General features: G+C 38.9%; 1 protein-coding gene across 5 annotated transcripts in view; it reads left to right on the forward strand.

Annotated features, from left to right (window-relative positions):
• Positions 1–23,642, forward strand: part of BTRC (beta-transducin repeat containing E3 ubiquitin protein ligase) — a 181,544-nt gene that overhangs the window by 48,415 nt on the left and 109,487 nt on the right. For 3 of the 5 annotated variants that reach the window (XM_047759636.1, XM_047759635.1, XM_047759637.1), the window contains exon 2: positions 3,108–3,215. The exons of the other annotated variants lie outside the window; for them this stretch is intronic. In XM_047759636.1, coding sequence (XP_047615592.1) covers positions 3,108–3,215 — 108 coding nt within the window. The remainder of the gene's footprint in view (positions 1–3,107; positions 3,216–23,642) is intronic. 5 annotated transcript variants of the gene reach the window in all.

A 23,642-nucleotide genomic window follows, 5' to 3' on the forward strand; every position in this document is an offset into this window, starting at 1 on the left:
GCTTTTTTAACTTAAAGATTTTTTTTTTGTCTTTTTGCTATTTCTTTGGGCCGCTCCCTCGGCATATGGAGGTTCCCAGGCTAGGTGTCTAATCCGAGCTGTAGCCACCGGCCTACGCCAGAGCCACAGCAACGCGGGATCCGAGCCGCGTCTGCAACCTACACCACAGCTCACGGCAACGCCGGATCGTTAACCCACTGAGCAAGGGCAGGGATCGAACCCGCAACCTCATGGTTCCTAGTCGGATTCGTTAACCACTGCGCCACGACGGGAACTCCAACTAAAAGATTTTTTTAAGTGTGGAAAGAAAACTTTAGGAATTTAAGTATAATTTGCAAAGAGAATTAAACTTCTACAGCCTAAACTTTAAGTAGAAAATCGTATGTACTTTTGGGGAATTTTAAAGGGAATTATTTAAAAATTTGAAGGACAAAGAAAGTCATAATGTTTGTCAGAAATTGACCATTCAGGATGGCCCTGAGATATCTAGAATACATAAGAGTAGTAACCAAAATGGCACTCCTTTCCACTCTGTTACTTATTGCCTAAATTTCCTTTGATTTCTTCCTTCATTTAGAAAATGCTGCTAAATGTGAAGATAGACGGGAAAGAGGTAGAGTTAGAAGTTATAGCCTATTCCATTAATTTTGTAATTATATTTTTTTCTCAATGTTTTTAAGTGGCGTTTACCAGTGGGTAAGATTAATTGTTATAATACAAACCAATTTGAAAATTGGTTTTTAAATTGAGCTATAATATATAAAATCTTATGGTAATGTGCAGATCAGACTATATTCAAGTGCAGTTTTCATACCCATACCAATTGTCTTGTAATAATCGGAAATGCATCCTCTGTGTGGTGTTTGCAATTTAATGCTATTTTAGAAATCACACCAGTATATCTAGTGGCTTTCCTGGGTGTATGTATGTAGCTTGCTATTGATTATAATTTTATTTTGGAATTTCAGTTTAAGGGGATGGGGTAAGCCCTTTCAAACTTCTACTTTTTAGTAGTTTTGATTAGAGGATAGGGATAATTGAATGAGAAAGGGCATTAGAGTGAGTAATAGAAAAGAAAGTAAGATAATAATGAAGTACATATGGCAAAAATAATATAGAATCTAATAAATGAAGGATACACAACATTCAAAAACTTATCAGAAAGCTTTCATAAATATAAGTAGATATGTATATTTTAATTAAAAAAATGGACATCATACAGGGCGGCTTTAGTATGGCTGAAAGTTTGACCCATCTACCTCTTCTGAAGGGAAGGCAGAGAAGTGACAGGCTATCCTCTAGTACCTATTCCATTCTACTGTTTTCTTTCTTTCTTTTTTTTCTAATTACTGAATGAATTTTATTACATTTATAGTTGTACAACGATCATCACAAGCCAATTTTATAGCATTTCCATCGTAAACCCCCAGCACATCCCCCGCCACCTGTCTCATTTGGAAACCATAAGTTTTTCAAAGACACTGAGCCACGATGGAAACTCCGGGAGGAAGAGTTCTAAACTAAGAAGTAATAGGCCAAGATTCTCATTCCTACTTTTCTACTTTTTTAGGGCCACATCTGGGGCATGTGGAAGTTCCCATGCTAGGGGCCAAATCTGAGCTGCAGCTGCTGGCCTACACCACAGCAACTCGGGAACCCAGTCGCATCTGTGACCTATACCACAGCTCATGGCAAGCCAGGATCCTCAACCCACTGAGCAAGGCCAGGAATCAAATCCATATCCTCATGGATACTTAGCAGAGTTCATTATCGCTGAGCCACGTTGGGAACTCCACTTTTCTAGTTTCTAATTCATGATCATGGATAAGACTTGATTTCTCCCAGACATCGATCATCTGAACTAAAAAATAAGAAAATAATGATCTGAAAGAAGGCGTCAAGAACACATTTTGGAATCCTTTGCAGCATACTGTCCTTTTATCAGTTAAGAGATAGCATGAACGATGAAGACCATATTTTGTTTCCTTGATATTTCTCCAACTAGAATGTTTTAAGAAGGAAAAAAGCCCCATGATGATAATAAATATTTCAAAACCTCTAATTTAAAGTTTAGTATTATATACACTGACTCTTGTATTTCAAAATATGTTTTATTATTTTTATGTGTGCTATGATCAGGTATTTAGTTCTTTAGTATTGTTAGACTATAATAGTACCCAAGTTTGATGGACAGAGCTTCGCCTGGGATGCTTTTAGGGAAACCTAAAGAATGTAAAAATGCTTCTAAAAGATAGAGTGTTTTATAAAGCTGCAGCAGCAATGCCACTAATACTGTTTAACTGGTATTACTAGAACTCTTATTTTCTAACCCTCCCCTTTTTTGGGCTGCTGAATATATGTATATTTACACTCACGTATTTTTTGTTTAGAGGGTTTTTGTACCAGTGGCTTTTGGGTTCTCTTTTTCTGTCCCTGTCTCTCTTTCTTTGTTGTTTTCCCTTCTGTTTGGATTGTTTCTTACCTCCTCCCTCCATTCCCCCCACCCTCCTTAATCCATCTGGAAAGATGAAGAGGCAGCTGCTATGGTAACTATGCATTTTGGTTAATGAATAGCAGACTAACAAGATACATAAAACATTTGCAAACTGTGCAGAGTTAGTTGCTGTCAAAGCTGTAGGGGTAAAATGCTTTTTCTTTTCCTTCTCCTTACCTTCTAAAAAAAACTTTCCCGTGATGTTTTGTATTCTAATTTACCATTTCTGATACTGAAATGCCACCATGAACTACCTTTTTTTCTGCTTAGTCTACGCAATATTTCACCCTGTGGTGAATTTATGGGAAGAGTTGAGGTACATAGGGGAAAAGAATTGATTCATTGGGTTAAGAAATAGTGGTCCTTTAGATTCATAGGAGAGCAAGGACAAAAAATTTTTATTAAATATTTGATTTTTTGACCTGTAACTTTTTTCTTCTTGCTTTCTGGACACTAGTGCTCCTTTTGAGTTTCTCTTTGGGGTTAGAACTAGTAAGTATCATAAAGGCCAGCCGCAACCAGAATACTGTATTTAGCCAAGCCTTGAAAATTCCTGTAATCTGTGCCATCCTGTCTCATACTGTCCCATCTCATAGTTGTCCTCTCTCTGCAGTGCTCTATGCCCAGGTCTCTGTGGCTGGGCTGCTCCAGCCTGGCGGACAGCATGCCTTCGCTGCGATGCCTGTATAACCCAGGGACTGGCGCACTCACAGCTTTCCAGGTACTTTCTCTGTCTCTGTGGGTTATTTGCGGGCATTCGTGTGTGTGTCTGTTCATTAGTGTGTCTCTCCTTCTTTCCCATGCTTTACTTACCTTCACTTTTTCTCCTTCATATGGCCTGTATTTCACATCACTCAGTTCTCCTTCAGTTTTTAATGTAGATCCAGACTGATGTACCCTTAAGACATTTTTATTGTCATAATTGGTTTGCCAAAACTGACATAGCACAATTTGACTTGTTGGTTTTCTTCGTATCTAGTAGAAGCATGATAGTGAATTTTAAAGTTATCTCAGTGAATAACATTCAACATGTAATGTTTGCTCTGGACCTACATAAAGCCAATTAATATACTCTTCAGTTCATTACAACCAGTTGCTCCGGGCACCTTCTTATGTTTTTCTTATGATTACTAAAAATAAAAAGTGCTCAGTTAAGAGTGTCTCCTGGTTACTGTATTAATTCCTATATATGTATGTGTATGTAATTTATATATATATATAAGTACTGTATTTATTTATATCTCAATTAACAGGTCTAGCTTTACGGTGAGAAGGACTTCATGACTTTTGAGTACAGCATTCAGCTTGAGACAGTCCAGCTGGTTTTGTGTGGACCATCAGATTCTAATTCCCTTCAGCCTTTCTTGGAGGCCATTAGGATAGTTCCAGGATGTGAGAAAAAACTATAGAGGAAGAGGAACACTTGTAGAGGGATATATAAGAAAGTGCTTAGTGCCCATTGTTTATAGGTTAAGGTAACATTTAAGGTGATTTTCTTGACAGAAGTATTATTTAGCCACCTCAGATATTTGGAATTTGTGTTTAGCCTTTGATAGTAATATAAAACAAATCAGTTTCTTTAATTTGTTTTTAACTTACATAGCTCTTGTCTATTAAGAATTTCAAAGACAAGTTCTAAGTATAACTAAGTCGTAGGTAAAAGAGAACTTTACTATTCCACATTCCTGAGCAGTGCTAACAGTTACTTGTTTTTAATGATACTAATTTAGAGATGATCCTGGTATTTGTTTGTTCTTTGCAAAATATTACATTAAACTTCCTTCACTTGTTTAATGAGATGCAATACAGCAAATTGGCTAGGCTTTAAAATTAGTTAAATCACTGGTGGTATGATCTTGAGCCAGTTCTTTCACTCTGAATTCATTTGTAAACGGAGAGTATAGTAAGGATATGCAGTAAATATTGTTTTTGTCATCTTCATGTTCATCATCACTGTTGTTATCGTTAGAGAATATTGATATCCTGAGAGTATCAATTTATTTCAAATATCTTTTTTTAAAAATATATGTACACTCTATATCATATTGATAAAGTTTTGGCTCTCAGGGAACTCATGGTCTAGCCTATTGGGTTTCTTTTTACACCTTTTTGGGGTTGCAGTAAATTTTGCCAGACTGCAGAGTCTGAGAGAACCAATCCTTTAAGACTGCCATAATTTCAAATGCCAGTTGTAAGGAGCCCCCACCACTACCCTCAGGTTTGATAATTCATTACAAAGGATTCGCAGAACTCACTGAATGTTATTATATTTATGTTTTATAACAGGGAGAAGATACAGGTTAAAATTAGCCAAAAGAAGAGACATATAGGACAGAATCTAGAGGGAACCAAATGTAGAAATTCTCTCCCTACAGAACATGGATGGCGTTACTGCTTCCTGGCCACTGAATGTAACAGTATGCACAGGATATTGCCATCTAGGGAAACTCACTGAAGCCTTTCATGTCCAGGGTTTTTATTGGGGCTCAATTACAGACTGCCCGCATGGATGACTTTTAGTCTCTAGCCCCTCCTTTAAGTCACACTAATGTTTTAGTCTCCATTTCTTCTCATGCTTGGAACTGATAAAGTGTAGCTCAAAGCTTTCATTGTGAATCACATTTGTTCAGTGACCAACGGTCCAGGCGAACAAAGTTCTGTTATGTTAGTTAAGAAGTTCCAGGGACCTAGATACCATCTCCTAGTAGCCAAAGACAAAAGTTAGACCTCTCTTTGAGTAAGGTTAATTCTTCTGTACACGGTCATGGACTTCTTTGAGAATCTGATGAGAACTATTGATCTTAGAAAAATACTCATGACACATGCAAATTTAAGTTAATGATTTTATATATATGATTGCTTTATTTATATTCTCTTGTGAAATGAGAGAGAGAGATTAAACTATATAATCCAGGAGTTACCTTCATGGCTCATTGGTTAACAAACCCAACTAGGATCTAGAGGATGCGGATTTGATCCCTGGCCTTGCTTAGTGGGTTAAGGATCCAGTGTTGCTGTGAGCTGTGGTGTAGGTCACAGATGTGGCTCAGATCCCACGTTGCTGTGGTTGTGGTGTAGGCTGGCAGCTGCAGCTCTGACTTGACCCCTATCCTGGGAGCTTCCATATGCTGTGGGTGCGGCCCTAAAAAAAAAAGCAAAAAAAAAATTGTATATAATCCAAAAAGTACAATCTCCCAAACTGATAACTTCTATTTAGGAAATGTATAGGGAGCCATAAAAATGTATAAAAGAGGAAACTGATCTAATCTGATGGTAGGGGTAAGGAAGTAATCAGGGTTTGGGTTAAGATCTGAAGGATGAGTAGGGATTAGGCCAAAGGGAGGAAGGGGGAACATTACAGACTAGTACAAAGTCCCCCAAGGACAGGTGGGGTTTAAAGACTCTCCTGGTGGTGGTGGTGGTGGGAGGGAGACAAAAAAACTCCTGTTTCTAAGAATAAGGAGAATAGAGCTAGGAGACTAAGGGAGCTTGATCGTAGCAGGATTTGTGGGTCATTGAAAGAGTTTAGTCTTTGATGCTAAGAAGAGTTGTAAGCTGTTGAAAGTATTTAAATACAAGTTCAACCTGATCAGAGTTGCATTTAGATGTATTACTCTAACTACTATAAAGATAATTTCAATAATTGAGGAAAGATATGATGGCAGTTTGGATTTGATCCCAGGATTCCTTTGCACTCTTAAAAATTATTGAAGACTCCAAAGTTGTTTTGTCTTTTTGGGGTATATCTATTGATATTATTGTATTTGAAATTAGAACTGAGAAAAAGTTTAAATATTAATTTATTCATTAAAAATAACTATAACTAAAATAACTATAATACTCATTCCATTTTAGTGCATATAAAATATTTTTATTTAAAAAAAACTATTTTTGGAGTTCCCATGTGGCTCAGTGGTTAACGAACCTGACTAGCATCCATGAGGATGTGGGTTTGATCCCTGGCCTCTGTCAGTGGGTTAAGGATCTCGTGTTGCTGTGAGCTGTGGTGTAGGTCATAGATGCTGCTCAGATCCCATGTTGCTGTGGCTCTGGCATAGGCCAGTGGCTACAGCTCCGATTCAACCCCTAGCCTGGGAACCTCCATATGCTGCTGGTGGGGCCCTAAAAGACAAATAAATAAATAAATAAATACTGTTTTCTATGAGCTCCCTTGTGATGTAGTGGAATAATCATTTGGCATTGTCACTTCAGTGGCTTGGGTTCCTGCTGTGGCACAGGTTCAGTCCCTGGCCTAGGAACCTCTGCATGCTGTGGTTGTGGCTGGGGGGAAAAAAAAAAAAGTATTTTCTAAAACAAAAACTTAAGACTAGCATTGTATTACATTTTTACAAATCTGTAATATCTGGATTGATTAAAGACAGCTAGATTCTCATATCTGCTTCGACATTCAATATGTTGTGATGTGGTGTTTTGGTTGAAATATATCAAGAATTCCAGCCTCACACAGATATATAGTTCGAAAAAGGAGAAGTGTTTTGTTTTTGTTTTGTTTTGGTAACAGTGGATCCTTAAGCCACTGAGTGAGCCTAAGGATAGAACCTGTATCCTCATGGATACTAATCCAGTTTGTTTCCCCTGAGCCACAACAGGAACTCCAGGGAGAAGTGTTAAAATATCCTTTTCAGGTAATTGTAATTTCTTAAAGATTAGTTGTAGTATGGAATTTGTCATCATATCAGTGAACTTCTTGTATTTTGTTATATTAAAAGCATTAATCTCAGTGTTTTTTAACAAATCATGCCAGAACAGTTGGACATTTATATACAAAGTAATGAACTTCAACTGTTAGATTGCACTATATACAAAAATTAACTCGAATTGGATCTTAGACTTAAATATGAACTAAAATTATAAAACTAATAGAAGAAAATAAGGGAGAAAAAAATCATCATGACTTAGGGTTGGGAGATATTTCTTCAATAAGACCAAAAGACATGAGCCATTAAAAAAAAATAAGTTGGACTTCATCACAGTTTAAAACTTCGGCTTTTTAAAAGACACTGTTGGAAGTTCCCATCATGGCTCATACTAGCAATGCACCTGGCTAGTATCCATGAGGATATGGGTTCTATCCCTGGCCTTGTTTAGTGGGTTAAGGATCTGTCATTGCCATGAACTGTGGTGTATGTCACAGATTCAGCTTGGATCCAGCGGCATGGCTGTGGCTGTGATCGGCAGCTACAGCTCCAATTCAACCCCTAGCCTGAGAACTTACATATGCCTTGGGTGTGGCCCTAAAAAGACACACACACACACACACACAGAAAAAAAAAAAAAAAAAGAAAATGAACAAGTAAGGCATAGATTGGAAAAAAATATTTGTAAAATACATATCTGATAAAAGACTTGTATTCAGAACTCTTACAAAACAATAATAAAATAAACTACCTAATAAAAATGGGCAATTAATGGGCAAACTTTTTGAATAGATGTAATACCAAAAAAGATGCACAGATAGCAAATAAACACATGAAAAGCTGCTTAGTATATTTAGACCATCTGGGAAATGCAAATTAAAACCACAAGGAGATACTACATTGCCACCCACGTATTTCTTGCCACCCTGGAATGTGAGGATGGAATTCAGTAGATCCTGGAAGGTACTATACCCTAGTGTAATATGAAAAGTGTTATGCTAGAAAATTCCTTGAAAGAAGAAGCAATCTCTTATACTTATCCATTGACTTCCATAGTACCCTGTAGAGTGCTCTTTAGTAGTTGGGGGCTCAATAAATGCTGATGTTTTGAACTATATTAAATAAGTTGTAAAGATAATCCTATGCAGTTTAAAGTTGTACAAGTTGAAAATCTTGCTGTGGTACAGTGGGTTAAGAATCTGACTGCAGTGGCTTGGGCCACTGTGGAGGTGCAATGGATTAAGGGATCTGGCATTGCCGCAGCTGTGGTGTAGGTTGCAGCTGCAGCTGGGATTCAGTCCCTGGCCTGGGAACTTCCACATGCTGCAAGTGCAGCCATAAACAAAAAAAGAAAAATCGTGCAAGTTAAAAAAAAAAATCAATAAGATACCAAGAACAAGTCAGAATTTATTTCGCCATAAAACAATTTTGAATCTAAGGTCAGTAGGAAAGAATTGTGAACAGAATCCCCACCACTGTCAGGGTTTTCTCTCTATTTAGTTTTAGTCAGAAAAAAATCAATAAATATCTCTCCCCCCCCCACACACACCTGCTGCATGTGGAAGTTCCCTGTCCAGGGATTGAACTCATGCCTCAGTTAACAACCCACACCACAGCTGTGGTAACACTGATATTTAACCAGCTATACCACATGGGAACTTCCATCAAGTATCTATATTGAGTCCCCTCTACTTTTAGAGTATATTTGGAGAAGGATTGACCTAAGAGATTTTGCTAGAAAATTGAGAATATATTCAGTGTGTGGCCTTGAATTGTATTGCAAGAGTGTAATTGTGTGACATAGGTGGAAAAGACATGCTTTAAAAATACCTTAGAAAAGAAGCCACAAGGCCAGTATATTGTGTAGTGTTTGAGTGCTTATCAAATCCAAGTTCTTGTACCTAACACACAGTAAGGCCAAACAAACTGAACCATCCAGGTTTGGAGAAGAAAAGGTTTATTGCAAGGGCCAATTGAGAAGAATGGGCAACTCTTGTTCAAAATTTGAGGGTGTGGAGAGGCTTGGGTGTGACCTTACTCTGACTGGTTAGTAGTGTGATAACAGGGTTATAGTCCAGGAATCTCAATCGTCAGCCTAATGGTTCCAACCAGTCTGGTGTCCACAAGCTTGTGCTCAGCCTAAAGTTACCATCTTTCCACCTGGGGGTCTCAGTTCCTGTAGAAGAATTTTTTTTTTTTTTTTTTTGGTTGCACCTGCAGTGTATGGAAGTTCCTGGGCCAGGGAGCGAACCTGAGCCACAGCAGTGACCCAAGCCACTGGAGTGACAACACCTGATCCTTAACCTGCTGTTTAGTCTGCGACCTACACTACAGCTCACAGCAACGCTATATCCTTAACCCACTGAACGAGGCCAGGGATTCCTCCTGCATCCTCATGGATCCTAGTCTGGTTCATTAATCTCTGAGCCGGGAAGGGAACTCCTGCACTGTTGTTTCTTGAATGCCTTTCCTTTGTTTCTGTATTCCCTCACTTCCTTATTTAGTAACTGTTCGAATCTGCCCTTTGAAACTCAGGGAAAGTCTAGGAGGCTGAAGCTCTTTTTCCTGCTAGCAAGAAACAGAGGCATGGAAAAGCTTTTGTACCTGGGAGGGCCCTGAAGGGTCTATTTCACTCTGGCACCAGACTGCTTGAGATTTGAACCTGGCTCTAAGTGATCTTGGGCAAGTACTTAACTTCTCTATACCTAAGTTTCCTTTTCAGTAAATTGGGGATAATAATAGTATCTATCTCATAGGGGTGTTCCTAGAATACAATGAGTTGACTTTTATCAAGTCCTTAGAACAGTGTCTGGTGGATTAATGAGCTCTTTGTTATCAGAAAAAATGCACAGAGGACTAGGTTTGAAGGCTTTCAGGAAAGCAAGTACTGTTTCACCTTGGTACACAATTAAATAAAATCTTATTTTTTTCATACCTTACAGACCAATTTTGTATCATAATAAAGCCTACTCTTGGTTCAGGTATTGATGAGAAAATTTTGTTTTCCCCAGCATTACTTACGAGTGTTTATCTTTCTTTTCTTATCTTCAGAGAGATCATTAAATCCTATGTAGCAAAAATGGAAGAAATGGGTTTATATGCTGCTTTTATTCTATTAATCCAGCAACACTGAATAATTCTGTGTCAGGTTCTTTGTGCACAGGTGATCAATATTGCTGACTGACTAATTGGCAGATATAGACTTGAGTCCAGTTCTTTCCTGTTTCTACTAATTTCTTTCCTATAATTCCACTAAGAATTACAGCAATCTTAGTATATTTGTATCTTTCTGGTTTGGGTTTTACCTTATTTATTTAGATTTTTGTTTTTGTGAAAGTTACATATGGTAAAACACTCATATGTCATATACCCTTCTACTGTTCTGCTTTGTTACCAGATTAGTTTTTCCTGTACTTGAACCTCACATAAATGCAGTTATTATTATACATTCTTTTGATCAACATGTTTTTGAGATTTATCTTTATGTTATGTTTTATGTTTATCAGTAACTGATTTTTTGTTGCTAAATAAATTCCATTGTATTAATATACCACAGTTTGTTTTTCCATTTGGGTTGTTTGGATAGACATTTGGGTTGTTCCCATTTTTGTCTACTATGAGTAAAGCTATAGTATAGTTTGTACATGTCTTTGTGGACATGTGTTTTTATTTCTCTTGGGTTAATATCTAAGAGTGGAATTGTAGATCATTGAGTAAGTGTATTTTTTTTTCATAATTTTTCAACAGCAAAAATTTTTTTCTTCTTTTTTTATGGCCACACCTGTGGCGTATGGAAATTTCCAGGCTAGGGGGTCAGATTGGAGCTGCAGCTGCCGGCCTACACCACAGCCATAGCAATGCTGGATCTGAGCCACCGGATCTGAGCGGTGTCTGCAACCTACACCACAGCTCATGGCAATGATAGATCTTTAACCCATTGAGTGAGGCCAAGGATCAAACCTGCATCCTTATGGACACTATGTCAGATTCTTCATCTGCTGAGCCACAATGGGAACCCCCGAGTAAGTGCATTTTAATTTTTTATATTTTGCTTTTTAGGGCCGCACCCACAGCATATGTAGGTTCCCAGGCTAGTGGTCAATCGGAGCTGTTGCCACTGGCCTACACCATAGCCACAGCAAAGTGGGATCCAAGCCATGCCTTCGACCTACAGCACAGCTCATGCCAACGCCAGATCCTTAACCCACTGAGAGAGGCTAGGGATCAAACCCTCAACCTCACGGTTACTAGTCAGATTCGTTTCCACTGCACCGCAATGGGAACTCCTGCATTTCTGATTTTAAAAGATGTAGTCAAGTAATTCTTCAAAGTAATTGTCAGTAGGAATACTCATATCTACTAATACTGCCAAGCATGTTTAAGGGAGTGAGTTAGTAACAGATCACAGCATTTTTTTTCCTTAAAATTATTGCATTCCTTTAGCAAATTTGAAGCACGTTTGAAGTCAAAATTCTATGACAGTGGAAAAGGGAGAGCAATGGAGTCATTACTGAATTCGTTGGATTATCCTTAGTAACTCAGATGGAAATGGCAACATTGGAATGGTTTGATTTTTTTTTTTTTTTTTTTTGGTTTTTAGGGCCGTACTCGAGGGATATGGAGGTTCCCAGGTTAGGGGTCAAATCAGAGCTACAGCTGCTGGTCTATGCCACAGCAACTCGGGATCCGAGCTGCGTCTGTGACCTATACCACAGCTCTTGGCAACGCAGGATCCTTAACCCACTGAGCAAGGCCGGGGATCAAACCATAACCTCATGGTTCCTGGTTGGATTCGTTTCTGCTGCACCATGATAGGAACTCCCTGAACGTATTTTCATTTTCATCATTCCATTGGTTTGTCCTGGAAAGTATGTGGATGATTAAGAGGATTTCTGTTAATTAACATGGGTGTACTTTGTGGAATCATTTGTTTATCCTCAGCAAATGATGATCTTATAATCTATACTGTTAAATGAGAATGAGCACTAGAAAGTACTTAAAAATAGCTGAGTAACTCAGATCTTATGTTTTCTTTAGACATTAAAGAGGAGAAATTCTAATAATAAGAATATAGATAGGAATTCCTGTTGTGGCTCAGCAGGTTAAGAACCTGATTCGTATCCACGAGGATGCTGTTTTATCCCTGGCCTCGCTCAGTGGGTTAAGGATCTCGCTTTGCTGTGACCTATGGTGCAGGTTACAAACGTGGCTCGTGTCCTGCATTGCTGTGGGCTGTGGCATAGGCTGGCAGCTATAACTCTGATTCGACCCCTAGCCTGGAAACTTCCATATGTTGAGAGTTCAGCCCTTAAAAAAAAAAAAAAAAAAGAATGTAGGTTAAAAAACAATGTAGGTAGATTTATATGACCTTGGAATATTTTAGGTGTCAAGTATAGCTAGGAATCTAAGGGATTTTTGAGCTTAATGAACTCTATAATGTTTTAATGTTAGCTAGGGTCCTTGCCAAAGATTGAAATTGTTAGGGGGTTGACTTTTAGGAGAGGTAATGTATTTTATTATTTAAGAATAGTTAGAACTCTACACAATCTTTTTTTTTTTTTTTTTGTCTTTTGTCTTTTGTCTTTGTTGTTGTTGTTGTTGCTATTTCTTGGGCCGCTCCCGCGGCATATGGAGGTTCCCAGGCTAGGAGTTGAATCGGAGCTGTAGCCACCTGCCTACGCCAGAGCCACAGCAATGCGGGATCCGAGCCGCGTCTGCAACCTACACCACAGCTCACGGCAACGCCGGATCGTTAACCCACTGAGCAAGGGCAGGGACCGAACCCGCAACCTCATGGTTCCTAGTCGGATTCGTTAACCACTGCGCCACGACGGGAACTCCACTCTACGCAATCTTACCGTCTACTAAGTGAAATATTAACATGGAACAATACTAGGAAAATTAAGCTTTATTCAGAATATATGTATGTATGCATATATGAAAGACTTCATTTTACATTTGAGGTTTTAGAGATATGTGGATTATGACAGTGAATATGAATTAACACTCAAAGTTATTACAAAACAATACCATGAAAATTACCCCATTAACAACAATGCTTATCAACTCCTAGCTGATGACCCCCTCCCCCATTGTATATGAGTCATCTCAGTATAGCACCAATTTCTGTTTAGTAAAAATTCAGTTCTTTTTTTTCATTTGTTAACATTTGCTTAGTTTATCTTAGCTACATTTCTTATACTAGGAGTTGTGTATAGTGACAAATCAAATACGGTTTTGTTTGGTGGTGGGGGAACCCCCACATTTTCCTTTGTTTATAAAAGTAATTTATTGTTTATAGTGGAATATGTAAATTATTTGGTAAATATATAAGCAAGAAAGTTTCCCTCACACTCCTACTTTATTATTATTATTATTTTTTGTCTTTTTGTCTTTTTAGAGCCGCACCCACAGCATATGGAGGTTCCCAGGCTAGGGGTTTAATCGGAGCTACAGCTGCTGGCCTACACCAGAGTGACAGCAACACCAGATCCGAACCACATCTGCGACCTACACCACAGCTCATGGCAACGCCGGATCCTTAACCCACTGAGCGAGGCCAGGGATCGAACCCTCAACCTCACGGTTCCCAGTCGGATTCTTTTCTTCTGCGCCACTATGGGAACTCCATCATACTCCTACTTTAAGGTAATCATCAATCAACATGTTGGTTTCTTTCAGTCGGAATGACTTATCCATTCATGTATGCACATGCACACACAGGCATGCTCAAATATGATTTTGTTTTAAAGTGTATTATTACTAATTTATTATAAAATTGAAACGTATAAAAATAAAATTAATAATTGTAGAAAATACAGAGAAGTAGAACAAAGAAAGGAAATACTCTTACTTTCTGATTTTTAGCTGTATTCTCTATTTGTCCAAATTCTACATTTGTCAGCTGGTTCCAATGATTTTGGTCACTCTTTATCCCATGGCCAGTTGCTCACATGTTTGTAAGCTGAACAAAGTTCAAACTTGGGTTGCTATTCATGCCACTTCCCTCTCATGTAATTAATTCTCAGCCATTTCAAATTCACAGTTCTCCAAAGGTGCTGTGTTCTCCCATGAATCTGTGTCTTTGCATGTTCTGTTTTCCCCACCTGAAGAATCCTTTTTTTTTTTGCCTTTTTCTAGGGCCACTTCCCGTGGCATATGGAGATTCCCAGGCTAAGGGTCTAATTGGAGCTGTAGCCTCTGGCCTATGCCAGAGGCGCAACAAGGCAGGGATCCGAGCCAAATCTGCGACCTATGCCACAGCTCATGGCAACGCTGGATCCTCAGCACACCACAAGGGGAACTCCTCCTCACCTAAAGAATTCTACTGAGGAGTTCCCATCGTGGCTCAGTGGTTAACGAATCCGACTAGGAACCATGGGGTTGCGGGTTCGATCCCTGGCCTTGCTCAGTGGGTTGAGGATCCGGCGTTGCTGTGGCTGTGGTGTAGGCCGGTGGCTACAGCTCCGATTGGACCCCTGGCCTGGGAACCTCCATGTGCCACGGGAAGCGGCCCTAGAAAAAGCAAAAAGACAAAAAAAAAAGAATTCTACTGAAAAATGCTTATCTTCCCCTAAGCCCCTGCTTCCCAATGTACTTACCTGGCTCATTCCTAAACTCCATGATTCAGCTCAAGTAGTGTCACCTCTAGGATAAAAGCCTTCACTGATCTTTTCACCCTCTCCCTTAACCAAGTCAGAGCATCATTACCCAGGGTAATGCAGTAGATACCTCAGTCATAAGCAGTGTTATGTTATTATAGTTGTCCCCTCACTAGACTGTGAGTTCCTTGAGAGTAGGACTATATTTCGTTAATTTGTAGAAAACTAGGTAATTTGAAGAAAACTATTAAGTAACATAAATAGGGTGGGAGGAAAGAAAGCACTGAATTGCTGGTGGTACCTGCACATACATACACACACAGAAGGGTTCTGTATTCACAAAGAGGTCATTATAATTAATCATTCCAAAGACTATACATTTACATGGAAAGAAGGGAAACATGCTGAGTCTGATTTACAGGCAGTCCTCAAATTTTATACATTTGGCTTTCCCACAGCTCACACTATGATGATCCCTTCTGATTGGATTTTTGTATGCTGAATTTGAACTCTTGTTGATGAACAGATGTACATTTCAAGCTATTAAATAGTGGCAATGCCAGCCAGATAACAGTTCAGTTTCAATGATGTCAACGTCTTTATCTTCACAGCAGTGTGTTTGTGTAATTATTTGACTATTTTATTGCATTTTACCCTTATTCTATAAAAGATTAGACACTGGGAAGATTAAAATGATGATAGTAGTGATGAACAATAGTCCGCAGAAAGAATGGAAATCATTAGGCACACTGAAAGTGACCCTTTAGCCTTGATTAGAAACAAAATTAAAGTGTATGTACAAAATGTTATAAATACATTACTGAAGATCATTTCTTTTCTTTTTCTTTCTTTCTTTCTTTTTTTGTTCTCTTTTGGCTGTCCCATGGCATATGGAGTTCCCGGGCCAGGGATCAGACCGAGCCACAGTTTCAGTCTATGCCACACCTGCAGCAATACTGGATCCTTTAACCTTCTGTGCCTGGTCAGAGATTGAACTTGCATGGTGGTGCTGCAGAGGTGCTGCTAATCCTGTTGCACCACAGCAGGAACTCCCGAAGATCATTTCTTAAAAAGTTCCCCATCATGGCTCAGCTATAATGAATCTAATATAAATGAGGACGTGGGTTCTATCCCTGGCCTCACTCAGTGAGTTAAGGATCTGGTGTTGCTGTGAGCTGTGGTGTAGGTTGCAGATTTGGTTCAGATCCCACGTTGCTGTGGCTGTGGCCTAGACCCCTAGCCTGGGAACTTACATATGCCTTGGGTGCAGCCCTAAAAAGACAAAAAAAAAAAAAGGTATAATTATGGGTTTTAAAATATTTTAGCTAACACTAAGATTTACTGTTCAGCTTCTGTCCTTTCTACTTATATATGTATTTATTTCAAGTTTTGTAATAATGGAGTCCTCCACTGCTGAGTATTTTGACATGTCAGTGATGCAGATATATTTATTTACAGGGTGATGTCCAACATTATCCAGTGTTTAGATTAAACCAGATTATATTATTGTGAGGTGATCAGATTTCCTTAAACTCTTTGTCAGGGGTATTTTTCCTGATCTGAAAAATTAAACTTTTCACTTCACAAGGAGGGCTTATTGGAGTTCCCGTTGTGGCTCAGTGGCTAACGAATCCGACTAGGAACCATGAGGTTGCAGGTTCGATCCCTGGCCTTGCTCAGTGGGTTAAGAATCTGGCATTGCTGTGAGCTGTGGTGTAGGTCCCAGATGCGGCTCAGATCCCACATTGCTGTGGTTCTGGCGTAGGCCGGAGGGTTAGGGTTAGGAATCTCCATATGCCGCTGGAGCGGCCCAAGAAATGACAAAAACAAAAACAAAAAACCAGGAGGGCTTATTGCTCTTATGCTGAATAATGTTTGATTTTACTCAATTGCCCTAAAGGCAGAAGGGAGAATACAGGTACCCCAGGGGCCCTGGAGTTGTCCCAGTATTAGATGCACAGACTGAGAATTCAGTGACTTCATAGGTTAAGGATCTGGCATTGTCACTGCTGTGGCTCTGATGTGGCTTCGATTCCTGGCCTAAGAACTGAGAACTTGTGCATGCCTGGGGCAAGGCCTCCTCCGCCCCCCAAAAAAGGGAATTCCCGGATGTGGCTCAGGGGAAACTAGCCCAACTAGAATCCTTGAAGATGTGGTTTGATCCCTGGTGCAACTCAGTGAGTTAAGGGTCTGGCGTCACCGTGAGCTGTGGTGTAGGTCACAGATATGACTCGGATCCTGCATTGCTGTGGCTGTGGCCAGCAGCAGCAGCTCCAATTAGACCCCTAGCCTGGGGACTTCCATATGGCGCACCTATGGCTCTAAAAGAAAAAAAAAAAAATTAAAAAATTAAAAAAAAAAAGCACAGAAAAATGGAATTGAAAACTTTAAGGGTGATAGGAGCTTCTGTGGATGCATTGTCCCTACCAGAGAAATTAATTCTTCCAGTGGGCATTTAAGACTCACCTATATCCTCTGAAGGGGTACATACTACTTTCTTTATATTCCAGGATTAACCTTCTTGTTATTGCTGTCTTTGTGCTGAGTAGAGGCCGGAGTACACAGGAGTTCTTTATGTGCTATTCAGGAATCATTGTTTGTTGTTTTGTGACTGCTGTGACCATTTGTACCTTCTTTCACTATTGTTCTGCTTTATGTGGTAGTGTTTTATTGTCTTGCTGTCCTTCCTTGTGTTAGTTTTTCTACTTGGTATTTTATGTGGACTGTCAAGATGTGGGATCTTGGTAGATAGCAGTATTGAGGAAACTCTTTTCTTTGTCATTTTTCATGAAGAGAGAAACCCAGATTGTTTATGATGGCTTCTCGTGGGGGAAAAAAAAAAAAAGACCAATCTCTTGACTGTTTAACTGCTTAAGCCTCTAAAAATTCTGTTTTACTGTTAGGAGGTGATACTCAGTTTTGTTTTTTCCCAAGAGTGGTGAGCTTTTCTGTGTTCTCTGGCCCAGTCCTTTGGAAACCAAACCTCTATTTTGAAATTGTTATTTAGGCCCAGGATGTAGTGCATTCTCATGAAATGGAATTTTTCAGTGTACTTTCTTTCTCCTGCTGGGTTATCTGTCATCTGCCTTTACAAGTCCCCAGTTGTACCATTCAAATTCTTGAGATCTTTGTTGCAAACTAGTATCTGTGGCTTGGTATGAATTAAGTTGGAATTCTGTACCTTGTAAAACTGACATTAACAGAAGAGTAAATTCATTTTTATATATGATCCTTTAGCAAAAGGTTCAAGTCTTGACCTGACTTGATCTAATTTTTTTTTCTTGGTTAGAGATCATAAACAGAAGGGAAAGAATAGAGGGATAAGCACTCGTTTTATGTTTTTATGTTTCACACACACATATATATTGCAGTATTTGAAACTAGTTTATACAAAGCTTTTGTATATAAACATGAGAAGTTTTATATTTGAAAGAAAACACATGATTAGTTTTACTAAATTATACTTGCTATTGTTCATTCCAGTTTTTATCCTTTGCGTGGGCTGTGTTTTGGGGAGTGCCTGCTTCTTTACTGGTAATAGAACATAAGGGAAATTTCCGGTATAATATTAGTATATTTCCTCTAGATTTTTACATTGTCAGATCATTAATTTCTTTTAAGCATTTCGGTTGCAGCACAGTGTGGTCCTTTGGGGGGAATTGGTAAAATGAGGATAAAAAGGGTACAGGATTCCAACAGCTTGAAAATAACATGGTATTTGACCAATCTCTTGTATTCCCTATTCTGGTTCTATTCCAGTAGCCTTGGAAATGTGCCTATGGACTATTTACAGTTAGATTATAAAACTGAATCATGATTTTGGTGACTAGAAGCCAGAGCATGTGGCTCCAGCACCCCAGCTGGCAGTAAGCTCTCCCTAGGTTTATGAATGTAGTTAGATGGCCCCCAACTGTTTACAAGACAGCAGAGGTGAGATCTTTGATTGACAAGTCAGAAATGCATTAGATCATTCTCTCTGCCAGTCTCTGGTTCATGCTGTTAAAAATGTCAGCCTCCAAGTTTGAATGGCAGCCTGAGGGCCTTAGAAGCTTTTTGTTTTCTGAGATGGAAACACAAATTGGATGTGTGCCTGAGCGCTTCATCCTGGGCTGTAATTTCATCTTTTAGCTAAGAACCACAAGGTACACGAGCAAAGCACCCTGTAAACAATAATACTGTGGAAAAAAAAATAAACAAGGTCGTGTTTCTGGTACGTTGATCCGATGGTGTCCTGACCTCTATCACGTTGAACATCTCCACTCTGATTGCTGTTCCCTTTGGCATTACAATGAGAGAAAGAGAGACTGACATAGGAGGAAAAGATTTAAAGTTGCAGTGTCGTTGCACATTCCTTGTATTGGCTATGAAATATTGAACTGTCAGAATGTGACACTTGGTTTTTTAAGCAACCTTTCTTGTTGGAGGTGTTTGCAGTTCATTCCTTTATCCCCCATTTGTCTGCTTTCATTGATAGGGTTGGAAGTAGCTGCCTTAAATGCATGAAAAGGGACATTGTTAGAGAGGAGTGGTGCTGATGGAGCCAAATAAACTTAACACTGGAACGTAAATGCAGGCTGTGAGGAATGAGCAAAAGGAAACTAAAGTTGGATTAGTTAACTAATATTAGGGTTTATGGAACATGTCCTATTCTAAGGAAGAATCAGCTTAGGTCCAAGTTCTGCATTTGTGGAGGCAGGAAGTTGGGAAGGCAGTAGTGGGTAAAGATAAGAAATGGAGTGACATAGTTTGTTACAATGATAGCCTACTATACTGCAGTATTGCCAATCAAGTAAAAATTAATCCAGCTATGTTATTTATTGCTCTAATTATCCAGAGTTTTGGCAAGTGGTTCATTATTGAAAGCCTTAAACTTTTGGCAAGAAAAATACCTTTGAAAAATAAGCAGAGTTCATTTTTTTGGTAGGAAATTTGGATAATATGGTAGAACCATTATGTTTGTATTAGTAGAGCATAATGGCACTTGAAAATCTTTGTTGAAAAAGTCAAACCATAGATTTCTTGGGATATATTTTCTAGTAATAGAATGAATTTTTCTATTGCTATTTAAGTTACAAAAATCTTTTTTTTTTTCATTTTTTTATTACTCAAATGAATTTATCACATCTGTAGTCGTATAATGATCATAACAATCTGATTTCACAGGATTTCCATCCCACAGCCCAGGCACATCCCCCCACCCCCCAAACTGTCTCCTCCGGAGACCATAAGTTTTTCAATGTCTGTGAGTCAGCATCTGTTCTGCAAAGAAGTTCCGTCTGTCCTTTTTTCAGATTCCACATGTCAGTGAAAGCATTGGATGTTGGTGTCTCATTGTATGGCTGACTTCACTTAGCATGATAGTTTCTAGGTCCATCCATGTTGCTAAAAATGCTGGTATTTCGTTCTTTTTGATGGCTGAGTAATATTCCATTGTGTATATGTACCATATCTTCTGGATCCACTCCTCTGTCGTTGGACATTTAGGTTGTTTCCATGTCTTGGCTATTGTAAATAGTGCTTCAATGAACACTGGAGTACATGTGTCTTTGCGAGTCATGGTTTTCTCTGGATAGATGCCCAGGAGTGGGATTGCTGGATCAAATGGTAGTTCTATGTTTAGTTTTCTGAGGAATCTCCATACTGTTTTCCACAGTGGTTGCACCAGTTTACAACCCCACCAACAGTGTACTAGAGTTCCTTTTTCTCCACACCCTCTCCAGCACTTATTGTTTGTAGGCTTTTGGATGATGGCCATTCTGGCTGGTGTAAGGTGGTACCTCATAGTGGTTTTGATTTGCATTTCTCAATTTAAGTTACAAAAAATCTTAAAACAACATATTTTATATAAAAATGTTTTCCAGTCTTAACTATTGATAGATAGTGCTTTTATCTTAATTCATTTTGGGGATATAGACCTAACAAAGTTTTAAGAAAAAAAAGACCTTTTGGAATTCTTTTGGCATATAAAAAAGTAGGAGTTTGTGTTGCAAGTACTTGAATTAACTCTTATTGACACTTTTATTTTATTTTATTTTATTTTAATTTTAGGGCTGCACCTGCAGCATGTGAGAGTCCCCAGGCTAGCAGTCCAATCGGAGCTGCAGCTGCTGGCCTATGCCACAGCCATAGCAACCCCAGATCTAAGCGATGTCTGCCACCTACACCACAGCTCACGGCAATGCTGGAACCTTAACCCACTGAGCAAGGCCAGGGATCGAGCCCAAGTCCTCGTGGATACTAGTCAGGTTCGTTACAGCTGAGCCACGGCGGGAACTCCCAGATACTTTTAAAGGATAGCTATTTAGCTAGCCCTCTCTCTCTGCAGATGTGAAAGGCAGGAGGTATTCTCTGTCATGAACACATAGTGAAATGCTGAAAAAATGGTGGTAATCATTCCTGACATTTCTTAATTCTCTGCTTTGAGGTCATGCTAGAAAGAGAGGAGATAGTGTTTGTAAAATAATGACCTGCTCCCTTGTACCCAGAATTATTTTGTTCTCACAAAATATAGTGCAGAGAAAGCAAGGCAAAAGGAAGGGATATTGAGAATTACTTAGTGTTTTTGAATATTGGTCTGTATTTTTAAAGCATAAATATTGATGTAGATTGTCATTTAAGCTATGAGAACTCACTGTCTTGGCTCAATGGGGGAGATTTCAAAAATCATTCTTCTAGAAATTGATTTCTTATTGGATTTCCTGATGATAAGTGGAAACAAACCGTTCTTCTCAATCTTGGAAGGACAAGAGGAATGAAAGTACTTATTTAAGAAATAAGACTAGAAATATGTATACTTTTGGGACCTCCTAAATCTTAACACAAGAAACTACAAATTTTCTTCTTCTCTTGGTGTATTATTATGCTGCAATTACTATGAAAATGCCTCACACCCGATGGGCTTTTATATAGCCACACCTCCATAATAATTAGCTTTATTACTTAAAGTCGAGGTTTGCTTCATAAGCAAAAATCAGTATATTCATAGAGCCATAGAATTTCAATGTTGGAAGTGACATCAGAAGGCCATTCTGCCACATACAGGAATCATTTATGAAGTGTTTTTGGCAAGGGGTTATTTAATATCTGCTTGATCACTGCCATTATTGGCAAGCTGAACTTCCTAGTGTATCTTGCTTTCTTCTTCACTGTTGGTTCTCCTTGAAAATTTTCTTTCAAGAAGGAGTCAAACTTATTGTTTGCCTACTGATTCTAATTCTGCCTTTTGTGATAATATAAATAAGTTGTTTTCTTTTTCATATATTTATATGTTTGAGTCTCATATTGCTTGTATTTACTGTTCCTAGAGTATTTGGTTCTGTTAGTATTTCTTTGGAAAATACTAATAATCATTCCTGCCATTTTCATAACCCCCCGGGGTTTTGTTTTGTTTGCTTTTTAAGGCCGTACCTGCGGCATATGGAAGTTCCCAGACTAGGGGCCAAATCGGAACTACAGCTGCCAGCCTACGCCACAGCCACAGCAACGCCAAATCTGAGCTGCACATGTGACCTACACCACAGCTCATGGCAATGCCAGATCCCCGACCCACTGAGTGAAGCCAGGAATCTAATGAACATCCTCATGGATACTAGTCGGATTTGTTTCCGATGGGCCACGAACTATAATCCCCTGTTTTGATGGGGGGCATCATCATTATGTTTGTCCTTCCTCGTTTTTTGGTTTTGTTTTGTTTTGTTTCTTAGGGGTGTACTGGCGACATATGGAAGTTCCCAGGCTAGGAGTTGAATTGGAGCTACAGCTGCTGGCATACACCACAGCCTCAGCAATGTGGGATCCAAGTCGAGTCTGCAACCTACACTGCAGCTCATGGCAATACCAGATCCTTAACCTACATCCAGGATGGGTACTAGTCCGGTTCATTACCACTGAATCACAAAGGGAATTCCTGTCCTTCCTTGTGAATGCATTCCATCTTGACAGTGCCCTCGTTACAATGTGGCATGCATAGCTAGAGGCAGTGCTGCAAAAGTGTGTAACAGGGTAGAACACAGTGAGTGATACATCTTGTTTTGAACATAATTTGGATTATGTACTTTAATTACTGCAGCCTAAAATCGAATATAGTTCTTTGGTGTAGATGATGGAAAAATCTCTAGGAACTTAGCTTGAGTGTGTTTCCTTACCTTTTCTTTGAAGTCAGAGAAGCATATGTAAGCACTTTGACAAGTGACATAATGTAGTGGCATATCTGAGTGGTACAGGTATTTTAAACCTAGCTCCGGTTCCTGAAGATGGTGAACATCTGCTTAGAGGTATTGTAGAGCTCCACAATGCACTAATTGAATTACTCTTTTCTGGAGTTGCCGACTGCACTAATTGAATTAGAATCAGCACATGCGCACGTTTGTGTGTGTGTGTGGTGTGTGTGTAACCAAGATAATTCCAGCGTTAATCTGAGAGACTGGGGGATGACTGATGGTGTGTACTGTGCTGCTATCTAATGGCAGTGCATGGAACTACTACAGGGTCTCCAGGGAAGACAGAATGCAGTCATCTGATCTAGCGTGACCTCAGTCTAACCCCATCCAGTTTAGTTCAGAAGGTTCCACAATGTATTTTTGTAATTCTAAATCTAAGAAAATATAATATGATTAAGTTATCTATTAAAAATTAAGATATGTTTTATTAGGCATAAAGTTTTTTTTATCAAGTATTAAGTCTCAAATATTCAACTGAATTAAAAATTTCCAATGTAATTGGTGAAAACAAATCCAAAGGTACTGAATCAGTGAATCACGTTCTTTCTTATTTTGCCTTTCATATGACATAAATATGGGGAAAAATTACCTTTTTGAATTGTCTTAGCATCACAGAAAGTAATGATGTTGTGCTGTGTGCTTAAATAAAATCTCTGGTTGTCACAATACT

The sequence above is a fragment of the Phacochoerus africanus genome, chromosome 15, assembly GCF_016906955.1.
Source record: "Phacochoerus africanus isolate WHEZ1 chromosome 15, ROS_Pafr_v1, whole genome shotgun sequence".
NCBI classification, from domain to species: Eukaryota; Metazoa; Chordata; class Mammalia; order Artiodactyla; family Suidae; genus Phacochoerus; species Phacochoerus africanus.